The sequence below is a fragment of the Paramormyrops kingsleyae genome, chromosome 9 (genome assembly GCF_048594095.1).
Source record: "Paramormyrops kingsleyae isolate MSU_618 chromosome 9, PKINGS_0.4, whole genome shotgun sequence".
Classification (NCBI taxonomy): Eukaryota; Metazoa; Chordata; class Actinopteri; order Osteoglossiformes; family Mormyridae; genus Paramormyrops; species Paramormyrops kingsleyae.
In genome coordinates, this window is record NC_132805.1 from 27147665 (window position 1) to 27168721 (window position 21057).

General features: G+C 42.3%; 1 protein-coding gene across 2 annotated transcripts in view; it reads right to left on the reverse strand.

Moving 5' to 3' along the window:
• Positions 1-21057, reverse strand: part of ascc3 (activating signal cointegrator 1 complex subunit 3) — a 176543-nt gene that overhangs the window by 94771 nt on the left and 60715 nt on the right. For both annotated transcript variants that reach the window (XM_023806250.2, XM_023806251.2), the window contains 2 exons: positions 20809-20949; positions 510-674 (listed from right to left, as the gene is read on the reverse strand). In XM_023806250.2, the coding sequence (XP_023662018.2) occupies positions 510-674; positions 20809-20949 (306 nt within the window). The remainder of the gene's footprint in view (positions 1-509; positions 675-20808; positions 20950-21057) is intronic.

A 21057-nucleotide genomic window follows, 5' to 3' on the forward strand; every position in this document is an offset into this window, starting at 1 on the left:
AAAATATTCATTTGATTACCATCTTGCTAAATTGCATTAGAAGCAGACTGATGCGAATGTTTTATTTGTGAATCTCAACTTGAGAATTTCAAAGTGTCTCTTGATTCAATACGGCGGCCGAGTAAAAGCCACAGTACTCAGATACATTACAGAACGCTGGCCAGGTTTTGGTGCAGGATATTTCAAAGTAGGAGAGCAAGACATGCAACTCAGATAGCTGGTCCAGGACTGAGAAATGGGAGACTGAATTATAGGGAACCCTGAGATTCAGCAAAAGAAGTTTCTTTTTTCTTTCTTTGTTTTTTAATCGATAAGAAAGATGATGTTTATATCACTCAGGTGGAGCACATCTAAGTAACAGTGCTGGTTAATGACCTAGGCTAATGCTTTCCTAAATTAATGCACAAGCACATCATCTTTAGTAGAAATGATACAATACTCAGAACTTCCATAGTCACTATGTCAGTGTAAAAGCATGTCTGAGAAGGCAGGGGAGGTGGGGGACTTACCTGGCGTAGAGTTCGGGCCACCAGGCTCTCCAACACAGGCCCACGATCCTCATGGAGAAGATGCACTTCATCAAGGATCAGCAGTCGCACAATCTGGGAGAGCGCGACATCCCCCACACTCTTCCTGGTCACGACGTCCCATTTCTCAGGGGTCGTCACCAGCATCTACAGGAAACCAGGGAGAATGTCACGCAAGACACTGACATGTAACAAACACAGACTGACAACGCGCAACAATGTTCAGTGGAACATACATGGCACATGCTTAAATTAGAATTATCTACCACAAAAAGTTATATCCAAATTCTCACAGTTCCAAGAAACTAATTAGGATGCTGTCTTCTGATAGGCTAAAACTGGGGCTCTTGTCTGTTAAATCAGATTAAAATCAGAATTTCCATGGTTTCCAGGGAAAAACACAAATCGGGATCCTGTCAATGTTCACAAAGACAGAAAATGAGGATTCTCACAGCGGTAAGACAGAAAAATAAGGATTGTCACACCAGACGGTCTAAAATAAGGATCCTTGCAAGCCTCAGGATAAGCTCACAAACTCCAGTGTTACACCAGCTGAAAACAAAACTCCGACTGTTAATGAATCAGGCAGCAGAATCGATGCCAAACCGTAAGAATCCCTGTCACCTGTCAGGAAGAGGACTCCCTGCGTGAGCAGGGCTTTATTTCCTGCTCGTCGTTACACAACGTGCCGTTTAGAGTGTTTGTCCGAAGATCCTGGAAGTGTCACCTAAAACGGGGGTTAGCTTTAACAATCACGGCTTCGTACTTCCTGTCGCTTAACATGTCAGTCACGGCCTCCCTAGGCACACCTTTATTTTCTCTTTATAAATAAACAAATATCTATTTTTAAAGAAGCCCCAGAACTCTGACAGCAGTGTGCCCCAGGCCTACGTGCACAAGATGCCTTTGTTGTAGTGATGGTTCCCCGTGTGGCCATTTTGTCACCACGTTTCTGTTGAGTGGGAAAACAGCGCTCGGCGAGTGAGATTCGGCAAGTCGCACCGAGCGCCGTGAGTGACATCCATTCACACTCTGATCACAGCACTCACAGACAAGATCGATCCTGGGGTCCTGTGCTCGCCGCTCATCTCTCTGCTCTAATAGAAAGCAGAGTGTTGGAAATGACATTCCCCACATTAGCATGGAAAGCCGTTTTAGAGGCTGGGCGATTCAATCTGCTCCTGAGTCTTTTTTTTTGCCGGAGATTCTGCAAGTGCCGAATATGTGGTCTACAGAGAAGGGGAACCACGACCCAGTCCTGCACACAAGGCCACACATTCACGAGCACAAACACACAACCAAAAACAGGATTAAAAAAAAAAAAAAAACGATTAAAAACAACAAACGTGCACGGAAGAATGTGGGAGAACATAAGTAAGAAGAGAGACACACGCATGTGGACATTCACTCGGCACACATGACGACGCACCGTGATGGACATATCACACACACGACACATGGGTTCATAGTCAGCATCGATGACATTCCTGATAAAACAGGAGTGACAGTGCCATTTCTTCATTCTGCACAAAGATGATGCAAAACAAGCCATTGTCACTGAAGAGAAGTAGCATCATATTCCCAAGAGGGGAATTATGTTATAGTTCCTATGAACTTGTAAGTTGTGCCCTGGTAAGATGATCTGAACAGACACCGCATGTGTTTCTTTCAAGTATAACCTGTAAATTGTCCTATTTTTCAGGTAACCAAATTACATTGGATATTAATACAACACTATACTTTAGAATAGGTTACAGCAGATTTGCATCCAGATGTGTGCAGCTGGTTTTGGAAGAGCAGTGTTTAGATGGCAAAAGTAAAACAACACATAGGATATGTATTTATTTAGGTGTGTAGATGGCTTGAGTACCGCTGCCTCTTTCTGCAGTCGGTGGTGGTGGGGGGTGATTTCCGTTTCCTTGCCACTAAACCCAAGGGTGAGTGAGCGGGTGAACCAATAGCGCAGGGCTCCTAGAAGCTGACAGGTCACAGACACCTCCTGTCAGGATCCACATTACTCAGAGCTTAGCTTTATCTTTTACGCATCTTCTGACTCCTGCTGTTATTAAAATAAAAGTGCTCTCACATGGAAACAGACAGCCACGAAGAGAGATGCAGACTGGTGTAGCTAAAGTAAATGTGCTTGAAATTCCCAGTGCATTATAAAGCACATAATCATTCTGTATGAATATAGCTTAGACAGAGCTTCCATTTGTGAATACAGAATCACAATAGACACTGGAAAGAACATTTAAGATGCAGAACAAGCTTCTTACCATCAGCAGTTGTTAATAAAAATAAAATAAAATTGAATATGCTCCCCAGTGTAGATTCCCCCACTGAGAGTGATGAAAATGACAGACATATTTCTGAGACAGGGCCAACACTAGCAAATACAAACATTCTCAAACAAATGACATCATCACTATCTTTTTGGCAGGTCACGTCAACACTACTGAGCACCGGTGTTCTGTGGCAGGTCACATCAATGCCCCTGAACACCACAATTCCGAAGCAGGTCACGTTTACACTACTGGACACCACCTTTCTGAGGCAGTCAGGTTGAGACATTTCAATTTTATTCATATTTTTTTCCAGGGTTTAGATCTATCCAAAAGCAACACAAAAAACAATCAGAAACATACACTGCTGCTCGATTTAGCACAACAGGTCGACTTAAAACAATTTTTGCAGAATATCTTAGCGTGGGAGGTGTGTCTTCCATCCTGTCCATGCATTTGAATAGTCACACTAACGCCCCAAAATAACTGGCCTGATTCATGATCTGATTGACTTCCAGTACAATCAGCTAACACCGCTCCTTAACCCACCCATAACACACACGGGGGACAGAATTCAAGCAAGGAACACATCACCCAAGACAACCTACATAACCGGGGATTGACATAACTGGTACGCAAGTACGCATTCAGCTTTTAAGGCGATACGCGCGGCAATCGATTGTTGCAACAGCGTAAATGCGTACGTGTTTTATGTGCATTTGTGCGAATATGACAAGAAATTACCGTGCATTTTAACCTTTATATGCTAATTCATACTTCATTTGTGGTATAGAGAGGTTAAAATGCACAGTAATTTGTTGTCATATCGGCGCAAATGCACATAAATACATACGCATCTGTGCTGTTACATTAATCGATTGCCGCACGTATCGCTTTTAAAGGTGAATGCGTACTTGCGTACCAGTTATGTCAATCCCTGTACATAACTATACATTTTATGTACATTGTGTCTATACCGCGCTAACCCATATATATATTTTTGCACAATCAAGCACCCACGTCGCATTGCCATTTGTAGTTTTTATCCATTTGCTGCTGTATGCAACCAAATTTCAATAACGTACATATGTCTACCTACACTGCCCTCTTTTCCTCCGCTGACACTCCCACACCCCAATTTTATCTGCAATTTCATCTTTGTTTTTGCTTCCCACCTCACCAGTATGTAGCTTGAAAACAATTTTCCATAAATTAATATACATTTTGCCTCCCACTTTATCGAGGCTCCTCTCCCCCTCTGTATTATTAACAGCTCCCCTTACTCCCCTCTTCCTAAATTGCATGCTCTTTTACAGAGAGCTACCTGCTCTCTAAGTGTTGTTATTTTACTGCAATTAAGCAGTGTTTTAGAAGAAAAACACAGCATTGAATAATTAATTGTCGGAGTGCCGTTCTCCCACCTGTCTTGTGAGTGGGAAAATTCCTCTCAAACCTCCTCAGTAAAAGCAGTTCATTAAATCCTCTCTAGTTTGCATTTAAATCAATCTGCAGCACCCATTAGAGACCAGCACTTTTATGGAAAATAAGCGCACAATGTTAATTAGGCTGCTGCTAATCTAAATGGAAGCCCCGGCATGCTGGTACCAGGCCAAAGTGCCCCCATTAATCACCAAAAACAATGTTACACGAACCACAATAGCTTTCCTTTCATTTGGCCGGGCAAGATCTTCGCTCTGTTCTTCGTGCTAGGAGGTGACTGCCCTCATACTTTATAATACTGAATGGGGGGGGGGGGGTAATGACAATGATAATGATGATAATAATAATGTTAATAAGTACAGGTTTTCCTGATTCTTGGAACTGCTGAAGGCCTCGGACTGAATGCGCTGCCATGAAATTTGGTATTAAAAGGTAGCCCCCTCTACCCCCCCCTCAACCCCCCCCCGCCAGCACTGCTGCAGCTGGCAAAAGAGAGAAAATCCCATCATAATATGCAGAGGAAAAGGAAAAATGGAACGAACACTGTGAGGAAAGCGGGGGCAGTAATGCGTCCAGCCATGCAGAACGCTTAACAGAGCCTTAACAGCCCCCTCTGACGATATCTCCCCCGCCCCACAACTTATGGCATAATTACCCTGCCTTCGTCTGTCTGGGGGGCACTGCCCGGGGCACCCACTTGCTCACTTTGCCATTAGAAAACAAGCAAATATTTACCACCTTCCTTGACGATGCGAGACGAGGGGGTGGGGCAGTGGATGTTTAGTGAGCAGACGGTGCCGTCGGTGGTGTGCCCGTGTGTGTCACCATTTTGTTTTGTCTCCAGTTACCATGGTGACTGCAGTCGCCATAGAGAGGGTGCTCACTGTCCAGGCTTGTCAAGGCAACGCTGGTGAGAGCGTACACACAATGCTAACTTGCTTCTCAAGAACCATCAAAGGCGTGTGGGTGACAAACACCACTCATGCATCCCTGCCAGTGTTTAAAGTGGGACAGGGAGCCGTGATTACAGTATACAAAGGGAAAGTTTCTGGACTTAATCAGAAATTATACAAAACCCTGCTTGTTATGTTGGTTAGAACATGGGCATGTGTCTGCATTACTGACTAACTAGGTATGTGAAAATATAAGAACAGCCCCACCTCAAGACGTTCTGATAGGCGGCCATAAGATGGAAGGCTTTGTGTGTGAACAAGGTGGGCACCATGTTCACTGCCCCTGGCCCCGAAAAAGACATCCCACCCAGTGACAGGTGGCCCCCGCTAATGCCGGCCTTTACCGCGCCTCTGAACCCCTGGACCTCGATCTGTTGGAAAGCCTAGCAACAACTGTTCCGACCATCCAAAACAATTATCACAATATCTAAGGGGGTGTGTTTTTTTTCGCACAGCAGATGCCACAAACACTGGGAGAAATTCACCATTGTCCACGTTAAATCGTTTTCACACCAATAAATTATTTCTATGGAACCTACTCAAATTATTTTTAAATGCAATGTTTCCGTCGTGTTAGAAGCAGCGCGGCAACTGCAGCCCAACGAGCTCGTGCAAGCGTCCAATTAAAAGAGATGAACTTGTATAGGTCAAGATCTCTTTGTGTCACTCATGGTGCTAATTAAGCGGCTTGTTGCTGATGTTCACTAATGAAGTGCAAAGGGCAGCACACGCTGCTCATGCACCATTTGCTTATGGCAGTGCTGCCCGGAACCTACAGGGCACTTTGCAGAACCTACTGTTCACCAGTTCAAAATTATTCACCACCTATGGACTGATCCCCACCACAGGATCAAAAAATAAGAAGTAAATAATAATGCAGGACTAATCAGCACCTGGGGACCCGGCATAATTTCAGGACAAAAGCAATCGCATTACACCCAAGTCAAACCGCAGGATCAAATGACTGCAGATCAAGCTTAAGTCTGAAAATCTTGCTGAGGGTATTAAACGATAATTTGAAATGGCACATTTCCAGGATAAAAATAGCCCTGTAATGAAAGGGGGAGCCACATAAAAATAGTTTAAAAAAGGAAGGAGATGACTCAAAACAATGACTTCTTCATCAAGACATGCTTCTATAATAATAATGTATGTTTTGGTTGTGAAAATTCTAAATTTACCAGTAGAAAACAATTACCAAAGGATAATTCAGTCTTAAAAGCAAACGGGTAATTGAAAATACGCAGCAACGGAGGCCATTTTCCCCACCGTTCGAGTTCATGCCAGTTTTTAGCCCATAAATTCAGCTCTATCATCAGCAGTTCTTATATGATGCCCCATTATTTAAAGTTTACAATGGCCAATGTTCCTTTCACGTCACGTCACTTGAAGTTCTCGCAACTTTATGTTTAATGTCAAATTCTAGATAAGGAAAATTAACTTCCAGCAACATAAATTACCAACCTTTCCCAGCTCATTAAGCTCCACAATCTCCATTCGAATCACCATTTCTCATTTTCACCAGGCAGATTCTTGCTCTTTCTTTCCCAGCTGTTTTGAAGACAGGAATCCTAATTTCCCCCCAACACAATTCCCACTTGGTCCGTTTCCCATCATGACAGCACATAACAAGGACGCACGTCCTCGGGAATCTAGCAGGGGCTGTTTGGACAGCTCTAAGGAGGATAATGCCACAAAGTCTGCTGGAAAACCACCACAGACATGATCTTCAAAATGCAGGCCGACTAGTGACTCCTTTTTGGGGTATAACGTTCAAGACTCTGTCCCCGATATGGCACAACACAGGACAGTTGCTTACTCAAATAGGACAATGACACAATGGATCTGCATCGACATGTAAAGAGTCACTGAAAATAAATGTGTAGACTCCATATAGGAGCATACTGCTACCTGAATCACAGTTAATAGTAATTGCACATATATAATCCTGTTTCCAAAATAAAAAAAAAGTTGGGACACTATAAGAAACGATGTATATAAATAAAAACATATAAACCCATATTTAATTGAAAATAGAACAAAGAACATATTGAATGTTGAAATTGAGAAATGTTATTGTTTTATGACAAATATATGCTCAAATTCAATACGATGCCAGCAACATTTTTTTAAAAAAAGTTGGGACGGGGGCATGCTTACCACCCTGTTCATCACATCTTTTACAAACAATCTGTTTGTGAGCTGAGGAGACCAGTTTCTGGAGTTTTGAAAGTGAAATGTTGCTCCACTCTTACCTGATATTGGATTTCATCTACTCAACAGTTTGGGTTCTCATTTATTGTTTTTTTTTTTTGTTTTGTTTTTGTTTCTTGACAATGGGCGACAGGTCTGGACTACTGGAGAGTGGCATTGACTTGCTGAAATACACAAGGCCTTCTCTGAAAAAGATAATGCCTGGATGGCAGCACATGTCCCAAAATCCAGTATATATCGTTCAGCATTAATGGTGCCGTCACAGATGTGCAACTACTCAAGCCATGGGCTCTAATGCACCCCCATACATCACGGATGCTGACTTTTGAACTGTCAGCTGATAAGCTGGATGGTCCCTCTCATCTTTAGCCCGGAGGACATGGTGTCCATGATTTCCAAAAAGAATTTGAAATTTTGATTTGTCAGACCACCGGACAGTTTTCCATTTTGCCTCAGTCCATCTTAAATGAGCTCAGGCGCAGAGAAGACGGCTGCGTTTCTGGATCATTTTTAGATATGGTATCTTCTTTGCATGGTAGAGATTCATCCTGCATTTGTGGATGCAGTGACCGTGTTCACAGACAATGGTTTTCAGAAGTGTTCCTGAGCCCATGCAGTGATTTCCGCTATAGAATCATGTCTGTTTTTATTGCAGTGCCACCTGAGAACCCGGAGATCATGACTATCCAATATTGGTTTTCAGCCTTGTCCCTTTTATACAGAGATTTCTCCAGATTCTCTGAAACTTTTAATGATGTTAAATTCTCTCCAATATTAAGTTGAGGAACATTATTCTTAAATTGTTGCAGTATTTGCCCAGTATCTGCACAGTATTTCACAGAGTGGTGAACCTCTTCCCATCATGAATGCACAGAGACTCTGCCTCCCTGGGAGTATACCAAATATCTGGGAGTATACCAAATATCTGGGAGTTATACCCAATCATCTTACTGACATGTTGCCAATTAACCTAATTAGTTGCGAGATATTCAACCAGGAGTTTTGTTTTAGCTTCACACAACTTTTCCAGTCTTTTGTTGCCTCTGTCCCAATATTTGAAACGTATTGCTGGCATCAAATGCAAATTGAGCACATATTTGTCATAAATTAATAAAATTTCTCACTTTCAACATTTGATATGTCGTCTTTGTTCTATTATCAATTAAATACCGGTTCATATGATTTGCAGATCATTGCATTTGGTTTTTATTTACATTTTACACAGCAAGTTTCTTGGAAACAAGATTGTATTTTGCAACATGATTTGGAGGCACCAGTTCTCAGAGCATAGCACTACACCCAACTGAAACCTGCATGGAACCCCCACACTTTCAACGGGCACAATAGTTTGTTCAAATGCATAGGGGTGCATGTATATGTTCTGGGAGAAAAGGAGGTTAGCTGTAGTTCACAAGGATCTTCTTGATTTTGCGACAACAGAGAAGCAGTAATGAGCAATAAGACGCAAACATGGGCGGCAAAAGCCAGATCATCATGAAAGCAGAAACAACATCAAGGACTCATATCTGCACCCATTAAGCTGCGTCTATTTCACCATAGCGCATCACAAAGGGAAATTGATGCACATGCAAACTCTGCACGCACAGCAATACCGCCGATACTAAGAGCCACACTGCAGAGGTGGGTTATCTTAGCAATTTGCCTCATGATGGATTTAATTACAGTCCTTCTGAATAGCCACAGATAAGGGTCAGATGTGACCCGTGTGCTTCTACGCAGGGGTCAGCAGACTGCCACTTCACAGCCCTTTCTCCTTTTGTCTTTTTTATGACCCTGGTACATAAAAACACAGGTAATGGTGCAAACAATAACGAGATAATGTTGCGGCGGCTGCTCGGAGCGGAGGGGTGCAGGGGAGAGTCGAGCTGGCAGACGGAAGCAGCTGTCTGTCACGGTGACTCTAGAGTGGGGGGCTGTGGGGGTGGGGTGGGGGTTTCAGGCCGGACATCCTCAGCTCACCACCGAAAGCACATGTGTAGAAATACACAACAAAACACCAGATGTGGCATCACTATCCCTGAAAATATGGACATTTTTCACATTTGCAGTCATGGCAAGTTAAATATGAATGTGTTGTCTAAGAGCACAGAGCGATTAAAAGCAAACAGCATTTGTATACCTATATAACGCATTAAATTAATTGCTTATTTTTTTTCTCTTTTTAAAGAACTATCCGGCAATAACGGCAAAATTTGCTAAATGTATGCACATGTATTAGGAAATTTGCTGCTAAAAACAGACACATAAAAAGTGTGAAGTACATTAAATCCTGGTTAATATCTGAAATACAGGCACTGGCCTTTGTTCGGCCCCCTGGAGTTGGTTAAAGACTGAATAATTTCTGGACCTTGCTCAACTGGCAGTATGTGAACTCCTGAAAACTAATAAATAACAGAGTCACTGCAATGGAAAAAGCACCAAACACACTCATTTTTCCCCACCCTTCTGCCTTGCTTTCCACCTGATAAAAATGTGAATTTTAATAGATGGCTTTGGCGACGGACCCATGGTTGTCCCCTTTTCAAAAATAAATTTATCTCTCTCTCTCACCACTAAAAGCTACTGTTCCAGCTTGTCTGCATTGACTCTGCGACTCCAAGCCAATGGACCGTGTGCGAAAACATCACGATAAGTTTACAGTAACATAAAAGTAATGCTGATCCCTCTAAAGGAGCACACAGCACCCCTAACAAGCACAGAAGGGAACAGCTTTCTAGGGGCTGCCCAGCACAAGCCTGACACAGTTAATAACTCCGTTTCCATTTCAGCTGGTTTAATTTCAGACACCTGTCCACTTCCGTGTCACTGAAGAGAACCATCTGCAAGACACACTCCTGCAGAAAAAGCCACCGATTAGATGAACCCCGCAGAGAAATTCAGTAAGACAAGTAGCAGAATATATTGCCCAAAACACAGAAGAGTTACCTGGACGAAAAAATGGACCATAGCTTAAAGTTCTGCAGTTCTGGCTTTGGCCCATTTATTTTTTTTGCCCAGGAATGTACATGGAAAAATTCATAAAAGGCCGTTGTATATAATACACATCAATATATGGTCATTCCCTTGGTAATTCACTGCACATAATAAGTAACAATGAAACCATTCTGCATTTTATAGAGTTCATTTGAAAATTAAACTGACAACCTTGAATTTACATTTATTTGTTTCTTTTTAATGCTCAGTTTTAACAGCCAAAGAAATGTGACAGATTATCACCATCCACTGTTTGATCTCCCTGAAAATTCATTTAGCAGATACACTTTGTTTTATGGCGAAAACTCCAGCATTGACGTGACTGCATGACTTCGGTACAATACATTTAAATGTGGAATGCTTTAACCCACCCGTTACTTCTACATAATTTTTTTTATTTGCTACACAAAAACATGACTCCCATATCTACGGATTTATCCTTCTAAAATACAGTGTTGATATATCAAGATTGCCCCACGTTGCTATATCAACACCTGCCACTTTTTCTTCAAAAATAGATGGTGAGAGATGGAGGAAAATCTGGGAAGGATTTATAAGAAATGATTTGCTGAAGCAAAAATAACAGGCAATTAAATTCAAATATTCTGTATAAATATGACCATTATGACACCAAGCGGTATTAACATCAGTAATGTCACCCACAATGACGAGTTCCAGAACACTTTGCTTCAGACCCAACATCAATCCAATGCGACAAGCAACGAACAGAGCTATTTTTACACATCTTTTTTAGTGCTCCCAAGCCTTGTTGATTCCAATTCAACTTACATGCCTTAAAAATGAACCAATGAGTGACAAAAACATGCCGAATTTGTCCATCAACATGTCGGCAAATGACTTCCACTTCACACTAAAGTGGCAGTGCATGAATTGCTCCAAAATGTATTTCTGAAAAAGGAATATATATACAACACACTGATATTGGACATGCAATAAAGGTGCATATATTGTTACATCAGATGGGAGCCTAATCATTGTACTAAGTGTCCCATGTGCACTGAAGAACAAAAGAAAGCTCCATGTTTGCAGGCTCTCTCTTTTCTGCCTCTTTTCATTTAAAAATGGACATGCTTCTTAAAACTCCAGCACCATCTCAACAATAAACTGTGCTTTGTAAAGCAATACATTCAACATATTGGCATGCTAGATTCCAAGGACGATTACCATGGCAACCGCAAATAAGGGGAAAAGAGCTCCCCCTCTGTGCGTGTGAGTGGGGCTGACTTTCAGAAACTAATGATGATACGTGGTTGGGGCGGTGCGCTGGGGGCATGGAGGGCGGGCACAATCAAACGAGGGCAGGAGAACAGAAGCAGGACCAGGGTGAACTCAATGAGTACCGCACCTGTGATCTTTTCCAGATGACTTCCAAATCGATATATAAACATCTCGAGGGGCTCAATAAGTAAACCTGGCAGACCCCAGCAAAAGCAGCGGCTTGCTGTGTAATTAACCTCACCGGAGCGGGAGCGGCAGCCGTTTTCCTCGTCTGTGCCATCAGCAGTGGGAGATAAATACAAGGCAGGGATTCACTAGGATGCCTGGTCAACACCTAACATCCACGTGTCATAGAAGCGGCAGGACAAGGACTTAGCAGGACCCCAACAAGAGCCCATCCTAGAACCCATCAAGTGTTCTGCGCTCAAGAACCCATGCACCACCAGGCATGAAGGGAACTGCACAGTCTCACAAGTGACAAGACAATTAAACACAGAGAAGAATGCAAGGTAACATCTTAGGACTGCTTGATCTCTGCCCTTGAAAAAGGAGAGACCTTTCACAGTAAAAAACAACTTCCCAACTTCAGTGTTCAGCACAGAACATAAACACTTAAGCCAATGAAGTAATTACAAATTACTTTCTTCATCACACTAATATTCGTAACATTTTAGGCAAAAAAAAAAAAAAAATTACGGTTGGTGTAAAAGTTAACATACCTCCAAACCAAAAAATATTTATTCATATTCCTTTAGGTATGCTAGATTTATCATACGAGAGTCAGAATTCAATCAAACCCTTAATCTTACCTAAAAGCTTGGCTTAAGCCAAAAGCAGCATACAAAGCGGGTTCCTGAGACAGGATTTGGGGAAACACTGCTCTGGATTTTGCCTTTGTAAATTTTTGACGAGGATGGTCTGACCCTGGAGCTAGTGCCCCCCCCTCCACAAAGCGAAGCGAGCCGCTTCTCATTCCAGGTGCTTGCATCGCGAGCCTGAACCCTGCGCGTGTTTGGGCTGCAAGGCGCAGCAGGAAGAGAAAGGCATCCAGCACGGGCACGGAGGCCCGCGTCGGCCAGGCGGCTCTGCGCGTCCTTCGCCTGCTCCGCAACGCCTCAGCGGAGACGAGGGCAACATATTACGCTCTTCCCCTCTTCCTGACTGTCGATCAGACTGATACACAGGAGGAGAAGAGGTGTAAATCATGTGAGTCTGTGACAGAATGAAGAATCAAAATGGAAAGAAGTGCAAGGAGACTGGGAAGGAAAGAAAAACAAACAGACTAATCCCTCAACAGACTCATTGATGGCACCACTGGGAGCTCATAAGAATTCAGTTGGGGGCAGCAGGCTAAGCCTCTGTGTCTGTGATGGGAAGGTTGCTGGTTCGAGCCCAGCCATGGCAGGATAGTCACGTCTGTGGGTCCTTGAGCAAGGCCCTTAACCCCCAGCTCCATAGCTGCTCATTGCTGCCAAGCCTGTTCTCACCTACATCTGTATCTCAAGTAGAGCAAGATGGGGGAGGCATACAGAGGATCTTCCCACGAGGGATCAAAAAAAGTATTATTATTATTATTATTATTATTATAAAGAAAGCCAGTCACATTCTAAAGAGAGCCTCGTGGCGAGGCAGCTGACATTCATAACTATGTAATTTACCGTCCTCTTTAGATCAGAAATGTTAATTGACCATTTATGATGCTTTTTTTTTTTTAAACCCAGTGCTTTTAAAATATCGCCAGTGCAGAAACTGGCCAGCTACAGCTCATGCAGATGCCATCATGCTGGCTGGACGTAAGGACGCAAGCCTGAAGACATGACGCAAAGTCATGATGCAAAGATAATTCTACAAAGGCAATCTCTTAATTGGTGCTTTTTCTGAAAACACAGGCTAACTGGTGCTAGACCAGACACTTTCAGGCAAGGAATGCTGATGCACATTAACATCATAAGAGCTAAACTAGGAGTGGAAAATAGACATTAGAGGACAAAGTTGCATAGTCAATTTTTATTTGCTTGTATTGTGCATGATCTCAAAGTTTTTTCCCCACCACAGTCATATAAACACCAGTTACAGGACATTCTCACATTACGAGAATCCTGCAAATCTATTATGCTGCATTCACTTCTACTAAACTTCATGCGATGCCTACAGTGTGTGTACGTAAAGTGATGGATGAGATTAGAGCATACTATCAATAGCATATGACAATCTGGGTCAGTTGGTCTCAAATCCTATAATAATAATCCTATAATAATATTCAACAACCCTAGTATGTGAAAAATACATGAAAGTACCGAACAGCAGGCTGACCATGGACATTAAGCTGGAGATGTACAGCAAGAGCAGCAAGCAGTGAAGCATCTCAGGTATCTTTTATTCAGAGTCCCTCCATTAAATATTGATCAGCTGTCTTGCATGTAGCTTTGTGGGGCCAGTTGAGACTCACACCTAATTTGTTGAGACATTTTAAGTGTAATTAAAAAGGAAATCAACAGCCTGAGCAAACACATGTATTTAAATGTAAAACAGGTGGGGATGCATTCGCTGGACTATCAAAGAGCCACGGAGAGATGGAATGAGCCAGAACCCGGAAAAGAATGAAAGCAAACCCATCTCTTCAATTAATCTCCACCTCCAATCCCATCTCCATGCTAGCATATGGATACTATTTGGCCATCATCATGGGTTAAATCAGACTCAGAGAGGAGGGTGAGGGCTGAATGAGCCACTCTTTACATTAGTTTATTAGTTATATGTATTTATAATCAATAATATAATCTTAAAGATGCAGTACGTTCATTTGTTGTTGTTTAACCACTTTAAGATGATAGAAAATAAACAAAAAATATGGTAAAAAATATTTACTTGATATGGGTATTTTACGTATCACGTGGTTAAATAGTACATGAATTTAAAAAAAAACTGTCACATGTAACTGAAAAGTAAAAATGCATTGAAATTGCTTCACTACAAGCAATATTCTTGCTTATTCATTCGTAATACCCCAATGAAAATGCATCAAAATATCAAGCTATTCATGGCTTGCTTTTGACATGTCTTACTTCTAGCAGAGTCTATCCAGTAAGTGAAGTTTTGGCAGCAACATGGTAAGTGAAAAAGTCAAAATACAAAAACATGGGACAGAAATCAAGAAATTATGCAGTAATTCCGCATCCACTTGTGAAATTTATGTCTGATAATTAACATTAAAGCTTATGAAAAAAACATGATTTTTAGCCAAAACTGACCTTTTATTAAACTGTTCACTTTCAATCTTCTACTAAATTTTGGAACATCAATAAAAAAAACGTTAATGTTGAAGGAAGTGGAGCTGCACTCTGGCAAGGTGCGATTTGGACATAAGGAGTGTAGCAGCTCCAGACGGCTCTGTCTGTGTAAGTGCTACGCATCATACAGGACCCTATCCTCCAAAAGAAATGAGTGTCTACAGGATAAGACTCAGATTTATTATCACTGAATAGGAACTTTGGTAAAATTCTAAAACTAGTCTTATGTCTATAGTTTTGATTCCACAAAAACAGAGTCAATGTTAATTAATGCTGCAGTGGAAGTCAAAATAACAACAATAAATAACATAATTCACAGTGATAGGTTTCACAAGATCTTTCCTCTTGTAAAATTAAATTAATATCCAGAACAAGAAGCGTAAAGCTGACAAGTAAAAAAAAAAACAAAAAAAAATACAAATTTGCAACAAGACGACAAAAAGTGAAAGCGACAGCTAGTACAGAAAATCATGGCTAGTTACAGACCAAAATCAGCTATTCTGAAAACTCGCCGTGACTGCATCACGGTTTCTTTAATGGCCAATTGACAGGCGAGCTTCTGGAGGCGTGGCCATCAACATACCAGCAGCAGTTTTGAATTCCCGTTGCAGTAGCAGCACACCGTTTACCCCTGTATTGTATTATAAATGTATTGTTAAAATGAATTACCTATTCAACGCATTGACCAATATGCTTCCCTTTCAAAATTCAGTACTGATACTGCATAAACAACAAAGTGGCATTTATCGCTACAACAGTCGGAGGCGCAATCTTTGTACTGCCACTGTTACTGTGTTGCACAAACAATGGAAATGCCATATCTGTAGGCTGTATACAAATCTGCGTGCCCCCCTTCATTTAAATATCGGCAGTGCTTCATTTAACTCCTGCGTAACATACAATAAACAGTGATTTGTAAAGTATTCAGCATAATGGCATAAAATGCCCAACGACAGTCACTATGGCAACTACAAATAAGGGAAAACAGAACTCCCAGCGTGCGTGTATTTGAGGAAGGGGCATTTCACCTCCTTTCAATGAATAAATGTGGGCAGGTTTCACCTGGTGGTGATGGTGGGAGTGAAGCAAACACAACCGCAGAACAGAAGAAAAGAGAAAGGAAGCATAATTTCACCATGATGAACCCAACGGTTAGCACATCTATGCTCTCTTCCAGGTGACTGCTTGCTACATTGATGAGACCTCTTCAGGGGCTCAATAAGGGGAGTCTATAGAACTAAACTCTCATGAGTGTTAACCTCACTGGAGTGGAGCTAGTCATATTGGAGGTAAAAGCAGGGAAAGGACTGAATAGGGTTTCAGTATGACATGGGGCTACCAGCACAGGTCAGCGTGTTACAGATGGAAATTAACCACCAAAGACTGAATCTTTCAGGATGGTAACTTAAGAAAATTGCCTGTACCCCACCTTCTATTAGAAGGTGCTTCCAAGATCATTATGGAGTCAGCATGAGGTCTTCCTGGAGGGGAGTAGTGATGACTAGAGAGCTACTTGGACTGTCATCATTGATACAAGAGTTCATTTGTCACTAAAGAGAACAAAGGATGACTTGCCTAGCAGTGTCTCACTCCCCTGCAAGGCCACACACTGGCATCACCTGTGATGGTTCATTTGTGACCTTTCAACCGAAATTTGGGATTTTCACCCACCATCTTCCAGTGGATTTCTATTCCCCATCTCTTGTCATGGTGCATTTTACGTAAGGAATGTACCCTTGCCTTTTCCCCGCTGCAGGTTCCACACTGTGCTAGACAGGCACGCTACTGCTAATCCCCCAGAATCCCCAGGGGGTGCTGATAGTGCACTCAACTGAGTTAAGTGGAGAAATGAGCCCTTTAAGTGGACGAGCTGCTCAGAAGACTGCATGTTTTGGCCCATCATCTTGTTCGCCCAAGCTGGTGTTTGTACAGTTTGAACAGCAGAGGCTGTGGTGCAGGAAGCTGGATTCTGAAAGGTGCCAGGATTCTGGAATGTAGAACCGGGCAGGTTCTTCAAGGGCTACAGACCAGACCAAAAATAAACACCAAAGCAGCCGCAGCTGAATTCAGTTACCGGCTTGTTGAATATGGGGAGATAGTAAAACATTTTTCAGCGCAATGAGTAAATATATCACATACAAGGGATGATGAACATGAGGCCTCAAAGACCCATAAGGATGGATTATCATGCACACAATGACCAACTAGTTAATCAGTTTAATTCAGTTTATTGGCTCCCAGGATTAAACCAACCAATGATAGAATGGAAGTTTCACACTTCATAGATGGTATTATGAGGTCATATTCACCAGACCAAACAAAAACACCAGACAAATCCGCCCTTAGAGTATTGTTAATTAAGCTATTACACGTGGTGACTTTGGTCAGTACAATTCAGCTGACCTTGTTCACATTTTTTTTCTTTTAATAATCCCTTTACCAAGCATTCTCACCAAAAAACTCCTCAAGCATACTGCTGGAACTCATATCCTAATTCATTTTTCTTCCCATTATAACTGGATTGCTAAGGTTCCTTTGAAAGCAATAGGATTACTATAATATAGGAGAACAGTCTCTACACATCCACTGTCACTGAGACTCAGCTTCTGGTCCATTCCAGAGGCGTCTTCAATTGCAATGTCAATATGTTTGACATTGGCCAGGATGCTGTGCATGCCTCGCGCCTCACTCTAGCCCATGGACACAGATCCGCAGGAAACCGCATAATCATCCACGTGCCGGTCTGTTTTTCGGCAAACTGCTCACTTGGTACTATTTATAAACGCTCATAGGATCCGGTACATGCAGTGTGACTAATTGGAAGAAGCCTTCAGCATCAACATCACAGCAGTCTGCCCCTTCCTCACTTCTGCCACCCGGTTTAGGGTTTGGGTGGGTTTGTGGACACAAGCTCTAAAGGAAGATGTTCTGCACCTGGCAATTCACAACAGTCAAATAAAGAACCACCAGTATCACAATAGTGGAACTTTAGGTTTCTGAATTTATGGAATCTGTGAAGAGTCCAGACGCCGGCAGGAGTGAGAGCCACTCCGAGCACAGAAGAGCAGAGCTGTGGGAATGCATCCTTAGCTAAAGTGCTCCTTTATTCCTCCTCTGAGGAGATTCTTCTGTCATTTACAAAATGTCAAAGAAATTCTCCGGGCAACATTTCTGCCCTGGTGCAAAGCAGGCGTTGGGACAGAGGACGGCAATCTCATCTAATGACCAATTAAAAGTGCCCGAGAGTCTGCGGGGAGTGGTGGGAGAGGCACCTGTTTGACAAGCCTGGCACCATTAGTCAGACCTGCTTATTTATTACGGTGAATGTGTGATTAGCTGACGGACGGACGGACAGACTTGTAAGCCCCATGCTGTGAGTGATGGAGCAGCCAAAATATATTCCTGATTAAACATTCAGACAAGGTATGTGCCAACATATGACTGTATGAAATATGAGGCTTAAAACCTTATTTTCTCATCACCCGCACCTCTGGCAAAGAATAAATTGGAATAAAAATGAGAGAGCCCTCCAAAAAACAGTCTGCGGAACTCGGCTGCTGCTCCGAGGGAGAGGACCTTCTCGCTGCACAGAAAACCCCTTTCAAAGTGACAGGTAAACATTTGGAATTTCATTTAGAGACCTCAATCCAGGAGTTAAACGGCTTTTCTTTGAGGGAGCACCGGTGGCAGACGCTGCCAGAGCAGAGGATGCTAGTTTCCATTAGAAGCCGACCACGGCGCATCACCGCTTCCATCATGGCCCAATTGAAATCTAACAGATCTCTTAACCAAGCCGAGCGCACCCTGTCCTGATTCATCCACCGTGCACGACTCTGACGACTGTTGAACTGCTATTCTGCTACGAGCCAGAGTGACAGCCTCCTCCTCCACTTCTGCTGTGCCACACACTCACAATTCAGCCAATAGCTTTGGGGGGAAGGACTTAGCTGCATCAGAGGCTTAGCTGGTTATAATTTACAGGGCCAACGCAAATGGTTTGCTTGACATTTTGTTTTCGGAGCTCTCTTTAGCTTTCTAAGCTAAAGTCTGTATCCAGATTCAAAGCTGTCTTGTGGAACGTGTCTGTGAACCCTTAACTCCGTCTTTCCAGAAGAGTTTTGGAATGCCTCGATGTTAATTTGCATTCTTACCCATAATCAAACATCTCAACCCATTCCTTTGTCTGTCAGAAGCTGTGATGGCATCAGCATCCCACAAAACAGGCAAACGGCCCGAAAGCAAAGGGGAAAGAATAAATCATTTCCACAGTGGGACCAGTAATGTATTCAGTCTCCCACATGCTTACAATAATACATTAACATCAAAGAAAAGTAAGTTTTATGAATGAGAAGCTCTTCACCTCTGAGACGGAGTATAAAAGACACGTGGAAAAGTAAAAGCAATCATCGTAAAAGCAAATAATTAAATAATAACAATACTAATACTAATAATAATAATAAAAGCAAAAATCTGAAGATGCTGTAACTTCTTCCTACAAACACAAAATCCTTGCAAACCACACCTTGGTGTAATGTCAAACACTGCTGCGGTACATTAACGTTAAATTAAATCAAAAGATACCTGCTTCCAAAGCCAAACCAACCAATCAGGGAACTTCAACATCAAGTCACACATCAGGTTTTTGGTGGCATTGACTGCCACTCTTGCATATCAGGTACACAGCAAGTTAGTATTGTTCTGTGTACCTAAACATTAGGAGAATAATGTAGAACACCAACAGTGTAACTGCACCATGTACAAAAGTCCTTATTGCTCCAGTTTAGAGTCTGTCAGAAGCAAAAGTTAGTCTAGTAAATACAAATTATATAAAGCAAATCTGCATTGGAAATTTTAGGAATTACTTAAATTAGAGATTACAGTTCACGTAAAGCAAGCAGAGTTTGTGTGTTGATGGTAGCTACAATCAGCGTTCAGTGTAGGGAGTCATTTTAGCATAGACAGTAATGTTTGACACAGCCTGAATGTCAATGCAGAATGATAACAGATTTAATTTAAAAGTCCTCCAGTCCTACACCATCCCTACCCATCCAGGGTCAGCATCAGACTGCAGTGAATCACGCATATCCTGGGTGCAACGTTCCTAGCATTTCAACTGAATAACAAACAGTAACTGCTCAGTATCACAGTGTCTGTCTTATTCCCTATGGTGACATATGTACCTGTTTCTACTATTTTCTAAGAGAAAGAAGCAACTGAATTACATAACGAGCATGCACATGTGGGTGTTCTCATGTGAACCAGAGTATTTGGGAAGAAGCTTTGGTACCTCTTCACTGTGAGAGCGAAGTCATACCTGCTTTGATACTTCTTCACTGTGAGTGCAAAGTCATACCTAATTTGATACTTCTTCACTGTGAGTGTGAAGTCATACCTGCTTTGATACTTCTTCACTGTGAATGCAAAGTCATACCTGCTTTGATACTTCTTCATTGTGAGAGCGAAGTCATACCTGCTTTGATACTTCTTCACTGTGAGAGCGAAGTCATACCTGCTTTGATACTTCTTCACTGTGAGTGCAAAGTCATACCTAATTTGATACTTCCTCACTGTGAGTGTGAAGTCATACCTGCTTAGACACTTCTTCACTGTGAATGCAAAGTCATACCTGCTTTGATACTTCTTCACTGTGAGAGCGAAGTCATACCTGCTTTGATACTTCTTCACTGTGAGTGCAAAGTCATACCTAATTTGATACTTCTTCACTGTGAGTGTGAAGTCATACCTGCTTAGATGCCTGCACGCATGTGAAAGGTTACACCATGTGTGGAAGTCCATGTGTGAATTGGTGGCCACAACTGAGCAGAAAAGCCCATGTAAGCCTAAAACGGTCACTCCGAGGCAGACATACCTGAGTACGGAGGATCTCCCCCTTGGTCAGCTGCATGTCCCCGGTTAGCTCCTTAACAACGATGCCCAGCGGCTCCAGACGCTTGCTGAAGTAATTCGTCATTTCAGCAGCCAAGGCCTTCATGGGGGCCACGTAGACAATCTGCAAAGGCAGAGAGACAGAGGACAGGAGTATGATAAATGGAGAAACACCCCTGTATCATTTGTTCCCAAGCAACCAGCGCAAATCACAACCGTGAAATATGAAGGC